At 36.2% G+C, this 12,399-nt stretch overlaps 1 protein-coding gene across 1 annotated transcript in view; it reads right to left on the bottom strand.

The window, feature by feature from the left end:
* Positions 1 to 11,232: 11,232 nt before the first annotated feature.
* The window catches only part of LOC108687323 (protein artichoke-like), an 8,021-nt gene continuing 6,854 nt past the window's right edge, over positions 11,233 to 12,399 (bottom strand). Inside the window, exon 4 of the mRNA XM_018193020.1 lies at positions 11,233 to 12,203. Within this exon, the coding sequence (XP_018048509.1) occupies positions 11,640 to 12,203 (564 nt within the window). The 3' untranslated portion in view covers positions 11,233 to 11,639. The remainder of the gene's footprint in view (positions 12,204 to 12,399) is intronic.

Below are 12,399 nucleotides of genomic sequence, written 5' to 3'. Positions count from 1 at the left end.
GAGATTTTTAGGTGTGGATAATGCGGGATTGATGTTGCGGCCTGGCTTTCTCCGGTGTAAACTTTCCGCGACTGAACTTCGCGATTCGGACGGAATCGAGTTAACGGAAATGCGGATGTCATGTCACGAGCCACAAAGTCGACATGTTGAAAGAATGAGATTCCCGTTGCGTTTCGATCTTTCTCTCTCTCTCTCTCTCTCTCTCTCTCTCTCTCTCTCTCTCTTTCTCTCTCTCTCTCTGTAACGACAGGCACGTAACGCCCATTGCGATTTCGGGTTGCTTTCTCGCTCAGAAAGAAAGTGTCAAGAGGCAATGTCAAGAGGGAGCATGAGGCCCTTGCCTCTCTTCTCTCTCTAAAAGTAAAGGAAAATAATTAACAGCAAGAATAAGGTTATAATGAGAATACAACGCGGTAAACACAGTTAAGATTAATTAATTAATTTTACGCAATTAATTTTACAAAATGAAATAAATATTTTAAAATAATATTCGTAATATATATGTTGCAAACAATTTGATTAACTCGGACATAATGCATAATGGCCGGCCAATATGCATAATATCTGCTTTAATAAAATAAGCATTATCCGTATTAACCGGCCATTATGGATGTCCGAATTAATCATATTGCCCGAAACATGTATTTAAATAATATTCAAACATTTTGACTCGTTTTGGAGTCTTTATCAGCGATAAACAGTCTTCACACGTCATTCTGCTAACAATCAGCTCTGGGTTACAAAATCCAAAGTGGAATTTTTAATTATTAATTGGTTGGATATTAAAGAAAAATATTTTTTGAAAGGGATGCGCAAATTAAAAATATTATTTGCGTAAAAAATTAAATTATGAATATTATTCATATCATCAAAAACTGGCTTTAATATAAAGTATTTTAGTAAATTTTGCTTTTACGTAAGATAAATTTTTGCTCTATCCTGACTGAAATCCTGGATACGCCTATGAGCAACGTTATAGCGGGAAATATTTTGCGATTTCTTCACTTCGCTCTGTTCCTTGAGTCCCCTCAATCGCGGTATCTCTTCTGCCGCAAATTCTTGCGATTCTCCACCATGTGCTCGGAATTAAGCGCCTTGCAGGGCCCGTTGTTCTAGGATTTCTGCGAAATGTATTACCGATGTTACAAAACCTGTTCTCTTCTTCCTTGTCCCTCCCTCTTCCCCCCCCCCTCTCTCTCTCTCTCTCTCTCTCTCTTTCGGAGTCTCTCTTGCGCGTGAGCGTTTCCTTTATCAACCATCCTCTGCTGGGAGCTTTGCCATATACACCGCAAAACCGCTTACCACGAATTGCAGTCTCGGCGTTACTCAACAAAAGCTTCCTCGCGCGGTACAGGGGCCGCGAGTCGAGCGATATGCATACTTCATAAAGACGAAGTACATTGATTCGTTCATGCGTTGTCGCTGGAGTAAGACCTGCGGGAGTTTCCTCTTAGTACGGCCTGCGTGAAATTAAGCGAAACGACCGATTGCCCAGCGCGGAAGGGAAGACAAGGAGTGGTGCATTTTGCTCCTCGAGGCGAAGAAGAAAGAGCCGAGTAATAACGGCGAGCGCGAAATTATTTAAATGCGAACAAACCAGATTGAGACTCTGGGGGAGGCATAAATCGGGAATGAAGTTCCATAAAAAGATCACAAGCTCTGAGAAAGAATGTCCGACAATTGCAAGATTTAATTTTTCATTAGTCACTGCTCATTGACATTACAGGAAAGTACGGAATGAAATATAGCGGAAATGTGAAACCTTATTCTCTCTATTTCCATTAACCGACTGTTAGCAAAAAATAACTCCAATTCTTAATCCTTAGATAGAAGTGTCGATATGTAAATTTTATGTAAGTAGTATAGCCTATGCTTTCCGTTATTAAGAGATTTAGCTACAACTAGGATAAGCAGAAAACAAGTTTTTAAAAATTCTGTTCGTTTTATCGATTTAAATCTCTTGGTGATTATTGTGATTAGTATTACAGACAGCGTGCTAAGTTCCAATTTTCAAATAGTTTTGTGTTTTATTAAATATCTTAAATAAAATATATATTTTATTTAAAAGGAAACATTGTGGATTATCTCATTTCAAGATTGAATTTGATAATTTGCTCATTCTTACTTCTTTCCTTTTAAATTAATAATTAGATTATTTGTGCTTAGAAGAGTTACAAACTATAAATACAGATTATAAATATTTTGCCACTTAAAGTATAAAATGTCAGTCAAATTTTATATTAAATTTTGTATTAGTAAAAATAGCTTTTTAAATAAAATTAAATACGTAAAATTTATATTGATAGCAATATTAATAGCGATAGCATTCTGGCAATATCTATAATAGAAGCAATAAGTTTTAAATGGCAAAAATTGATCGATCATAATTGATTATTCTTCTCACATTTGACTGTATTTGGTCAATTTCTTATATTTCAAAACTTATTACGTATTCCTATTGTAGACACCGTTTTATTTAAATTTCGCTTATAATTCGCGCATAAAGTCTGAAGTGTAAATTTTATAGGAAAAACATCTTTTCGCATAGTGTTTTTAGATTTCGCGTCGAAATACACTTGGCATTATCGTCTGCTTGATTCAGTTCTACTAAAACAAACAAAGTTTTTCTTTGCACACAGACTCAGTAATCAAATAAGTCAGACGAGATTTTCCGTAAAGAAGCAGAAAAACGTCGCGTCAACATCTCGACTGTCCCAGTTGTGCAGTATTTGCTTGTGCTCGACTTCGTACCTACCCTGTGCGATAGAAAATACGAACGTCCTTCTCGCAACACAGATCTCGTATTAACCTTATTACGGAATTTTCGTAGCATTTATTTTTTGCACGTCTCTTCAGATCTTTCTCGCTTGACTTTTTTCCCAAAGTTTCGCCCGAAACTTTCGCGCGCAAAGGTTTATACGCGTGACCGATTTATAGCGGCAGAACTTTCAAGCTTATAATAAACGCGTTTTACTGCTACTAAACGTCCAGTTTGACTTATTCCCATAATATAACACGGGCACGACGAAATCCGCGTTGCCTGTATTGAAGTTGCGATAAGGGTAGGTGTAGATTATGCACGTACGAGAACATTCTCTTTAATTACGTGTCTCATGGTTAACAATTTTCCATATTTCGCTGGATCACATGTGTTTCGACTGATGAAAATTGATAATTCTTTTCCAAATTTTGAAAGCGTTATCAAGTTTTGTACCGCCAACATTATAAATGAACAAAAACTTACTTTTCTAACTTCTCGTAAACTTTGATAAACTTCTTATTGGATAAGTCATTTATCGAAATACTTTGTATTGAAATATAAAAAGCTGAAATAAAATGAGGAGTCTTATCTTTGTAACGGATTAAAGTTTCATTACAGAGAAATTGACTTTTATTTTGTATGATGATTGAATAATCAAAAATAATGATATTTCCTGACAGAATGTTATAATCCAGATAACCATGTTCAAAATTGAGATATAAGATGTCTCAGAGACATCATTAAGATCTCATAAGAATGTTTTTTTAAAAGATATCTTTAAGATATCTCATTATATGTGTCAATTTTGGACACGATGCTGTCTGGATTATAACATTCTGTCTGGAGGAGATAAACGTTTATATTAAACGGTTATATATAATAGAGATAGTATCAAAAATAATTCGCTTTAAAATAGTTAAGGCTGCTAGTCACTCGATCATCAAATTGTGACGTCAAATGTGAGAAAACGCATAATACAAATTTTTGCAAGATAGTCAAAATAGAAATATTTTAAATAAAACAAAACTTCCAATCGATAGAACAGACTTGTAAAAATAATCAATAAATAAACTCAAGTAAATAGGCAAAATCACAGTGACGTCAAGTAATATAAATTATATTAATGAAGTCTCAGTCAAAATGATCATTTCGATATTATCGTGAGTGTTATTTGGGAACCGGATAAATTATATCAAAAATAAAATAAGCTACAGATCATCAAAAGCACAACTCAAAATGGTTTCTTAAAGGCTATGAAATAAAAATGAAAAAAAAAATTACAATCGCTTGACAATTGATTGTGTTAAGAATATATTTTTTTTTGATTGATATTATTTAATCAATCAATAATTTTTGTTGTGTCAAATTGTGAAAAACAGTTTGTCTCCTTTTCTGAAAAACTTAATTAGTTAACTGTTTGAGTCATCATTTGAAATTAGTGTAATGTTTCACAAAAATTTTTATTACTTTCTCTTTTTGGCATCGCAATCTGACAATGAGAGGTAGTCGTGAATAGCCAGAAGCTTTAAATCTTTAATTTTTTGCGTTTGCAGAAACGAAAAAAATTCATTTGTTTTTATTTCTCTTTTGCTAATAAATCTTTTTTCTCTTCTAGGTCAAAAAGTGATTAAATGTATTTCTCATGCACCATGTAGGACGCTCGCTTTTCTTCGCACTTCGGATGCATCCCGGAGGGGTATCTCAGATTTCTGAAGATACATATATGTGTATGTGTGCGCGCGTATATATACGAGACGGCGGATGCATCGATCGATGCAATTATACGCTTGAGTCGCTTGCGATACAATAGATACGTGCCAAAAAAAATAATGGATAAAACAGATTTTAGAGATGGAATATCATGAATATCTAACTTTAATCAATGTAATTTTTCGCAACGCGATAATAATTAAAAATTTATCAATGTGTGATGCGTTTTTACTTAATGAAATCATTGCCAAGGCGACTTGATTGTTTAATATGACGAACGGGAGAATATTTTGCAATTTCTTCATAAACCATACCAGCATTGAGCGTAACGAAAGGTGGACACAGAATGTGCTGTTAAAAATGCAAAACAATTAACTTTTTTGTTGTAACCCCGTTAAACTAAATGAAGTAAACATGAACGAATTATTTTAATTACGAAATAATTGTGAATATGAATGCGCAACGAATAAATAATAATTAATAAATGATAAACAATATACAAGTAAATAACGTATTTTCCTCCCACAATCGAATATGTAGTGAATATCGAGTACAATATAAAAAATGGATAAAATGCACGAAATTTTAGTTAAATGTACGTATATGATAATGTCATGCATTAAACTTGGAATATAATAAGCTCACTTTTAGCAATTTTGAAATATTCATTTAAATGAAACTATAACGTACGCATTTATATTATCTCATAAAATTTTTATCCCAGATAAATTCTATTAAAAATCGTAAAAGTTTTTTCATCATTTTTTTATAATTTCCCTTTTAATATTTTTTCATTGTTATAAATATTTTGTATGATTGAATTAATGTGGCGAGATTTAAAAAGACGTAAGACAGAGAGCGTTATATTTCACAATTTTGTACCAGTCTACAAAATTGCTTAGACAATGTTCATTAAACGAAGCAAGAAGAATTGATAGCGACCCAGGAATATTTTTTTAGTTCATATCATCCTTTTTTTACAGACCTTTCGGCGATTTGCAGACAGGTGGCACGAGAGTGTGCGATAACTCACAGTCCTTAATCTTTAAGCATCCTGTACTCCTGCTTAAGTTTTAATGTTCCTTTTTGGGTATCCTGTCAGCGATAAATAACGTCCGGCGACAAGCAGGAGGACGCGGGTACCAAAGAAATGGTTAAATTACGAAAAAAAATATATCTTTGTTCGCCGCGCTCGATACGGTGGAAGGATAGATCGCGGCGATAATAAAAAACCAATGACACTTACACACGATATAAAACGATTGCTTTCTTAACCGATCGATCCCAAGGCAATATCGGTATTTGACCGAAATCTCTTGGGAGGCATCCCTTTCTCTTTCGCGCTCAACTAAACTAATTGCGAATTTCCGCGTTTTATCGGCGAGTTAATTAATTAGCTCACATTAATTATAGTTATACGAGAAATAATTGCTTCTTTTTATGGACGACGTAGTAGTGTACAATCGTTCAGGAATGTTTGCTGCGTAAATGCTTCTCGCGTAGCCGCCGTCTTCATGCTCGACCAGCCGGGATCGCTATCGGTGTTGTAAATGCGTGTTCTTAACGGTGAGTTTCAATTTCCTGGCCACAGGTCACCGCCCTTGCAATTCCGGAAGAACGAAACCGGGACGCGCTCAGCCTCTCGGAGTGCGCCCAGGAACAAATGAAATATGCAGAACGCTTCTACTCCGCGATCCACGACGCAGCTGGTAGGCGGACGCGCGGGGTGCGGCGACAGCGAAGAGGGGGGTTAATTGCAAGGAAATACGATAAAGCAGACGGGAAGCGTTTCGTTGAGATGCTAGAAAATTTATACGAGACGTAGGATACCGGTTTAAAGAGGCAACCGCCTCCCATTGGTGGCGCGGACACCGAAATAAACGAGAACAGGCCGCACATTTTACGAATTCCGAATTGCACCTCTCGGGAGCCATAAGGTTTCCTGCAAACCTCGTTATTTTTAGAAATATCTTGGCATTTCATCCCGTAGTGTGCCGCCATTGATAATCGCTCTTATTGACACATATATAGACGATAAGTGTTTGATGTTATTGCTATTTGAGTTTCATGTTCGAATATTGGCATTCATTTTGATGCTCTTTTTCTGCATCGAGCTTTATCTGTTGATATGCAATCTGTGGCTCATCTATGAACTTTTTGCAGCTAGCTGACTCATAGTAAAAGAATTATAAAAAAGAATTATATTTATCAAGAAAAATATATTTTTTCAATATAAATATAATTCTTTTAGGCAAATATATTTTAGGCAAACAAAATAAATATTATGTGATAAATTTTATCAATTTTAAAAAATGCTTTCTGAAAATGACCTTTAAAAATCGCATTATTGTTCTATGTGATAAAAAAATTTGTTGTTAGTCTATAATATAAAATAACACCAGAATTCAATGAAAAATGTATACCTAACTTTAATCCAATCTATTTTTCGCAAATGCAATTTGCTTTGATTAAATATCTCATCCTCAATTTCATCTAATCTCATCTAACATAAATCGAGGAATTTTTAAATATCATTTGAAGGAATTTATGGAGACATAATTTGCCAATTTATAATCGCGTATGAATGTTTGAAGAATTATGTGGTAGTCTATCGCAAGACATTACATCAACTTCAATTTAACATAGACTGCAAAGAGTTAAAAGTTTATTTAATTATAAAGAAAAATTTTAAAGAAATGATTCAAGAATAGATAGAAAAAGATAAAGAATATATTAGAATTATGAATAAAAATTTATTTGATTAATAAAAAAGAATAATATTTGGATCTCTCATTTCTTAATTTTTCAATACAATTTTATCCGTTCTTGATCAAATAATTCCCTTTAAAAGATGTTTTTGCATTATACTGTAAAATTTTCATATCGCTGACTTATCTTTTAAAAGTGCACCGATCAAGAAAAATCGATACAAAAGCAATAAAGAATTCCATGCAGCTTACCGTTAATAAATTATCTTCATCCTGTTCTTTGTGATGGCAGGCCCGTGGTGATAGAGATTGCTTGGTATTCGTATTCCGTCTGCCGAAAAGTTGTCAATTTATATCCACCAATATACCGATGAGTCTGTGTGTGTGATTGAGAATCCGGTGGAACTTTAAATCGGCCGATATCATCGATTGAAATTAATATATTCTATGAATCAATCCCGTTTCCGATGTAAGCCATACTATTGGAAGTCTATATAGTACGTAACGTGATAAAGAAATGTAATCTTCATCATGCATTTAAAGTATACCCCTGCAAAATCGAAAACTTTGACCAGTGAGTAGGTCCGCAAGAGGAAAGATGGCAGGACAGAGAACTGCCGGGCTAGTGATACTCAAACTAGTGATTGAGCATCATATGTTTAGTCCATTATATTTTTCAGGACTTGCTTAAGATAGATGAATGTATCTATCCCATTCTATTTTAAGCAGATCCTGAAAAATATAGACCAAATGTATAGTGTCTAATTTCTTACTTGAGGATCTCTATAAGTGCTCTAGCATCATTTCTTTTTTCCTATAAGGGAATTTAAAGGAGAGAAGCATCAATAGAATCATGTGACTGATTGGCTGGAATAATAACTCTTTCTTAAAAGCGCAAGATTTATGATTGGCTGGAATAATTCTTACTTAAAGTTACATGATTAGTTGACACCTCTCTCCTTTAGATTTATATATATTTTTGTTCAAGCAGACTAAACTGGTTATAAGAGGGCCATTTTTGATACAAAATTTTCTAGCAATTCATGTTAATCAGAGCGAGATAGTACATTAGTATTTTTTTTCTCTCGCAAGATTTGTTAAAATGAACGTGTTCTTATGGCCAATTAAAGGGCTTCCAAATGATTCACATTATTTTATCTTTGTTTAATATTCTATGAATAACAAGAATAAAATATAATATCTAAGGTAATCACTCGGGAATTAGAATTGCGCTCTATATAGATTTTTTTATTCTTCCTTTATATATGGGAAGTTCGTAGGTAAGAAAAACTTGGGCTAGGTTATGATTCAATCTCAGTGATATCGGCCCTGGACGGATTAACATGTCCCTCCTCATCGTTCGCTCGCGTTTGCGCCAGTAGCGGCAGCCGCGCGGGAGATGAAAAACACCTGATTACAAAAGAATTTGCATTTTTATTACAGTGACGTACGTATATGTTACAGTACACAGTGTGTAACGAGAACGCGCATACATCCATGATAGACCTCGCGCTACGCCGATTTCGTCAATCCGCGCGAGATTCGCTCTCCTTGTCTCCCCAGACTCTCTTCTTCTCTCCTCATCGATCTACGGCCGGGAAACGGGAGCCCTTCTCGTCGGTCCCGAACAATCCGGTAATGCGATAACGAACTATCGTCGAACGCGTCCGTCGAGTAGCTACGTTTCTCGCAGCGCTGCATTTTTATAACGATTTTTCATAACGAGCTCGCTGGATATCGTATATCGCCTCGATAATCATTTCGTCGCCCCGTCGAAACGCAAATGTGCAGGACTCACGTCGATATTAAAAATTCCTGTGCACTAAACGCGACATTTCGTTGCATTTGTGGTTTTAATGCTCGACGCGGTAATTATATTCTGGTTATTGGCGATATCGAGCGAGTCAATCTGTCGATCTAAATTGAATCTCGAAAAAAAAAACGTACCATCCGCGCGCGTCATTCATTCCTAATGGAAAATGCGTTATATCGGTCCATCGCGTATATTGCGATAAAAGTTCTGATGGATCGTTGGTCTCCTGAAAATCGAGGGAGGATGGACGCACCGATGCTAATTCAACTACTATTGTTGCTTCGCTATTTAAGAGATCATCAGAATTTTTACGATAATAACCTTCGATGATATCGACATCCTTAGCCATTGAATACATAATTGCCCGATATTGTATATCTATGTACAATCATTTCACGTATATTTATAGATTCTAAACACGACCCTCAGAACGTCACCTTAATCGCCGATTCTCCGATAGTTGCTAGCGTTCAGACACAAATATTTGACCTAGAAGGGATACACAAAAATTTAAAATAGATTCGTGTATAATTTTAATATTTGACCTATCTGCGCGTCTTTATTAATTCGTTTACAGACTTTAGCAGAATATCATATTTTTTGATTAATAAACAGAGTACATTGTTTATTTTCGAGTTGGAAGAATTTATTCGCGTGCAAATAGGTACAATAAAAAAATTATTCATATCTTGATGTTCGCTGAAAGAAATGTTTATTTGATGCTTTCCATTTGGTGATATAAATATCGTTCTATCTTTTTTTGTTACTCATTAAATAACAAGAAAGATAGAATGATATTTGTATTGACTCGAGTCATTAAATAGAAAGCATCCAACTATCGAATACTGTTCTCATATCTTATACTTTACAAACTCGTGCTGGAACGCTAATCGGACGTAGAATGCCAAGTAACAAGCAGACGTTATCGTTGCCATTTGATGTTACATAACATTTATGACGTCAAAATATCGTCAAAATGACTTTGACTTGCTACTTGGAATACAGCTTCTTTTAAATTTACACTTTTCTTTTTTTTTTTTTACAACTGTTTTAACTGTTACTCTCTCATCGCCAGAGGATCTGAAATCCGCACAATCGATCGTTCGCAGGGATGAGCAATTTTTCCCCTCCATCCCGTCGCTCTGATGATCTGCACGCAGCCCAATCGGAAATTGATGGTACCGTCATACCGCGGGCGTTCACCGCAAAATGGCGTGCCATTTCGGGAGATCGGCGCGCGTGTGACGTTCTAAACCGCGCGGTTTGCCGAGCCATTAAGAAAACACAATAGCCACTTCACACCCGTCCGATCTCATTCGCGTGCGGCGGCCCTGGGGGCGGTACGTAATAACGCAGTGTTTAGTCGTAAATCGTTCAGCAAATGCGTGTCGTGTGTTACACGGAAGCAAAAGTTCATCTACGTCTATTTCCCCCCGTTGTCATTTATAGCTGTCAGGAAGCACGCGCGAATTTCGAGATCGTGTTTCATACACTCCTCAAAATTTCATATTTCTTGAAGAAGACTGAATGTTAAGCTTGAGACACATTGAAAAGCACAGGCAGTAGGAACAGAGAATGATATATTTCAACCTATCAGAAATTGTGCTATATAATTCTGGTATACATAATTTTTGTCGAAATCTGTTATTCTCTGTTTCTATCATTTGTGATTTGGAATTGTGTTTTAAGCTTTATATATTGTAAAGAGAACTGTTTCCTCCTCCTCTAAAGTACTGTCGCCGTCCGCGAATTCGATCGATTTTTTGCATAAAATGACACTCATTAGTTTCATGTATCTGCCTGATGTCGATATATTTTATGTTCTATGTATGTACATATATGACGCGACTTTCGTCTGTCAGACCGCGCGTATTGATTTGAGAAATACTTCACATTACTAATACTTTTCGAAGATCTCAATCCAATTAAGACCTAAAGCAAAATTTGATAGTGGTTTGGTCAAATTTTACTTTATAAAAAATTGTCTTCATCGCAAAGATTAAAGAGTACGATATTTTTTGTCTTGTTCAAAACTTATAAGATTTTTTAAGAGTATATGAGAACTGCACGTGTAACTAACGTCGCTCGTACATTATCGAAATCAATTTTCTGTTCTGTACAATTCTTACGAGACGTTTCCGCTCGATCGCGCTCGTTCGATACGATGCCACGTGAAGTGATTAAAGCTACTTGAAACCGAATTCAGACTCGTAGAAAATCCTTTATAAAATGCTCTGTTACTTTAATAAAGATTCCCATTCGCTCGTGCATTCACTCACGTACATGCATCCTCACTCGCTTGAACTTTTCGTTGCCATTAACGCGGAGATCTGGCATGGCCAGTTTTTTTGGTAGTGATACATCTCGAAAATGACGCTCTTCATCGAGCATTCGTCGAGTCAATTATAGCACTTTCAGCGCTTATCACTTGAGCGCACAGCACTACTAATTGTGACAATTTATCAGTTTATAAGACAGTTTGGCGGTTGTGTCGAAAATTCGACATTGTCCGTTTGAGGCTCTCTGGTGCGTGAACTCGAAACTTCCACGAGTCGGGGAGGCCTTCGAACCAGTTAACATGCTCGGATTGCTCGAGCTTTGCTTACACGTTCGAAACCTCCACGAGTCGGGAGTTCCGCGGCTTTTCTCATACATTCAGCGTGGTGTTGTTGATGAAGTTCGTGTGCTGACCGTCCTGGCTGGTTTGCCTGGCAGCGGTATGGCCGGTTTCGCCACTCTGTATGCTGAAGTGTCTATACGATATGTACTCCGGCGGTATCGGTTGCTGTTCCCTCTTGACTGCCTCCCGTTGCTTCTTCACCTTGAGGTAACCCAAGACAGATACTAGTAGGAGGAAAACAATAAAGCCCATGCAACAACCTACTATCAGGCCTAATCGTCTCGTCAAGAAGTTGCTGACACTACCAACGTCGTCCATGGCCGAGCCATCGCTGCTAATTATTGCGTTATCTGGTGCGTCCAATGTCTTCACCTCGGTGCAACGGCTGGTCGAGGAATCCGTCATTTGCGAGCTCGGTGTGGACGCGAGTATTTCAACCTGTGTGAAATTGAGCTGCTCCATCGGACCATCCTCCATCCGTGATGTCATCCAATTACCAAGACCGAATACACAGATCAGGTAGCGGGTGTTCGGCAACAGTTTCGACAGTTTCACTGAGCGCGCGTTTGGCTCGAGTATTTTGGCACGTACCTAGAATTTAGAGCGATAAAAGTGACGCTTACATTTTCGAGGACTTTGAATAAATTTAGAAGAAAATGATATATTAAAGTGTATAAAAAATTCAATTTTTATAAATATAATTTTTATAAAAATTTTTTTTGTGTTCTGTAGCTCTTTATTTATTTTTATTAATTAAGAAAAGAAGCATTAATAAAAAAATCAAATA

Source organism: Atta colombica, unplaced genomic scaffold (genome assembly GCF_001594045.1).
Source record: "Atta colombica isolate Treedump-2 unplaced genomic scaffold, Acol1.0 scaffold205, whole genome shotgun sequence".
Taxonomy (NCBI): domain Eukaryota; kingdom Metazoa; phylum Arthropoda; class Insecta; order Hymenoptera; family Formicidae; genus Atta; species Atta colombica.
The sequence above is the reverse complement of the archived record's forward strand: the minus strand, read 5'-3'. Positions and strand labels throughout refer to the sequence as shown.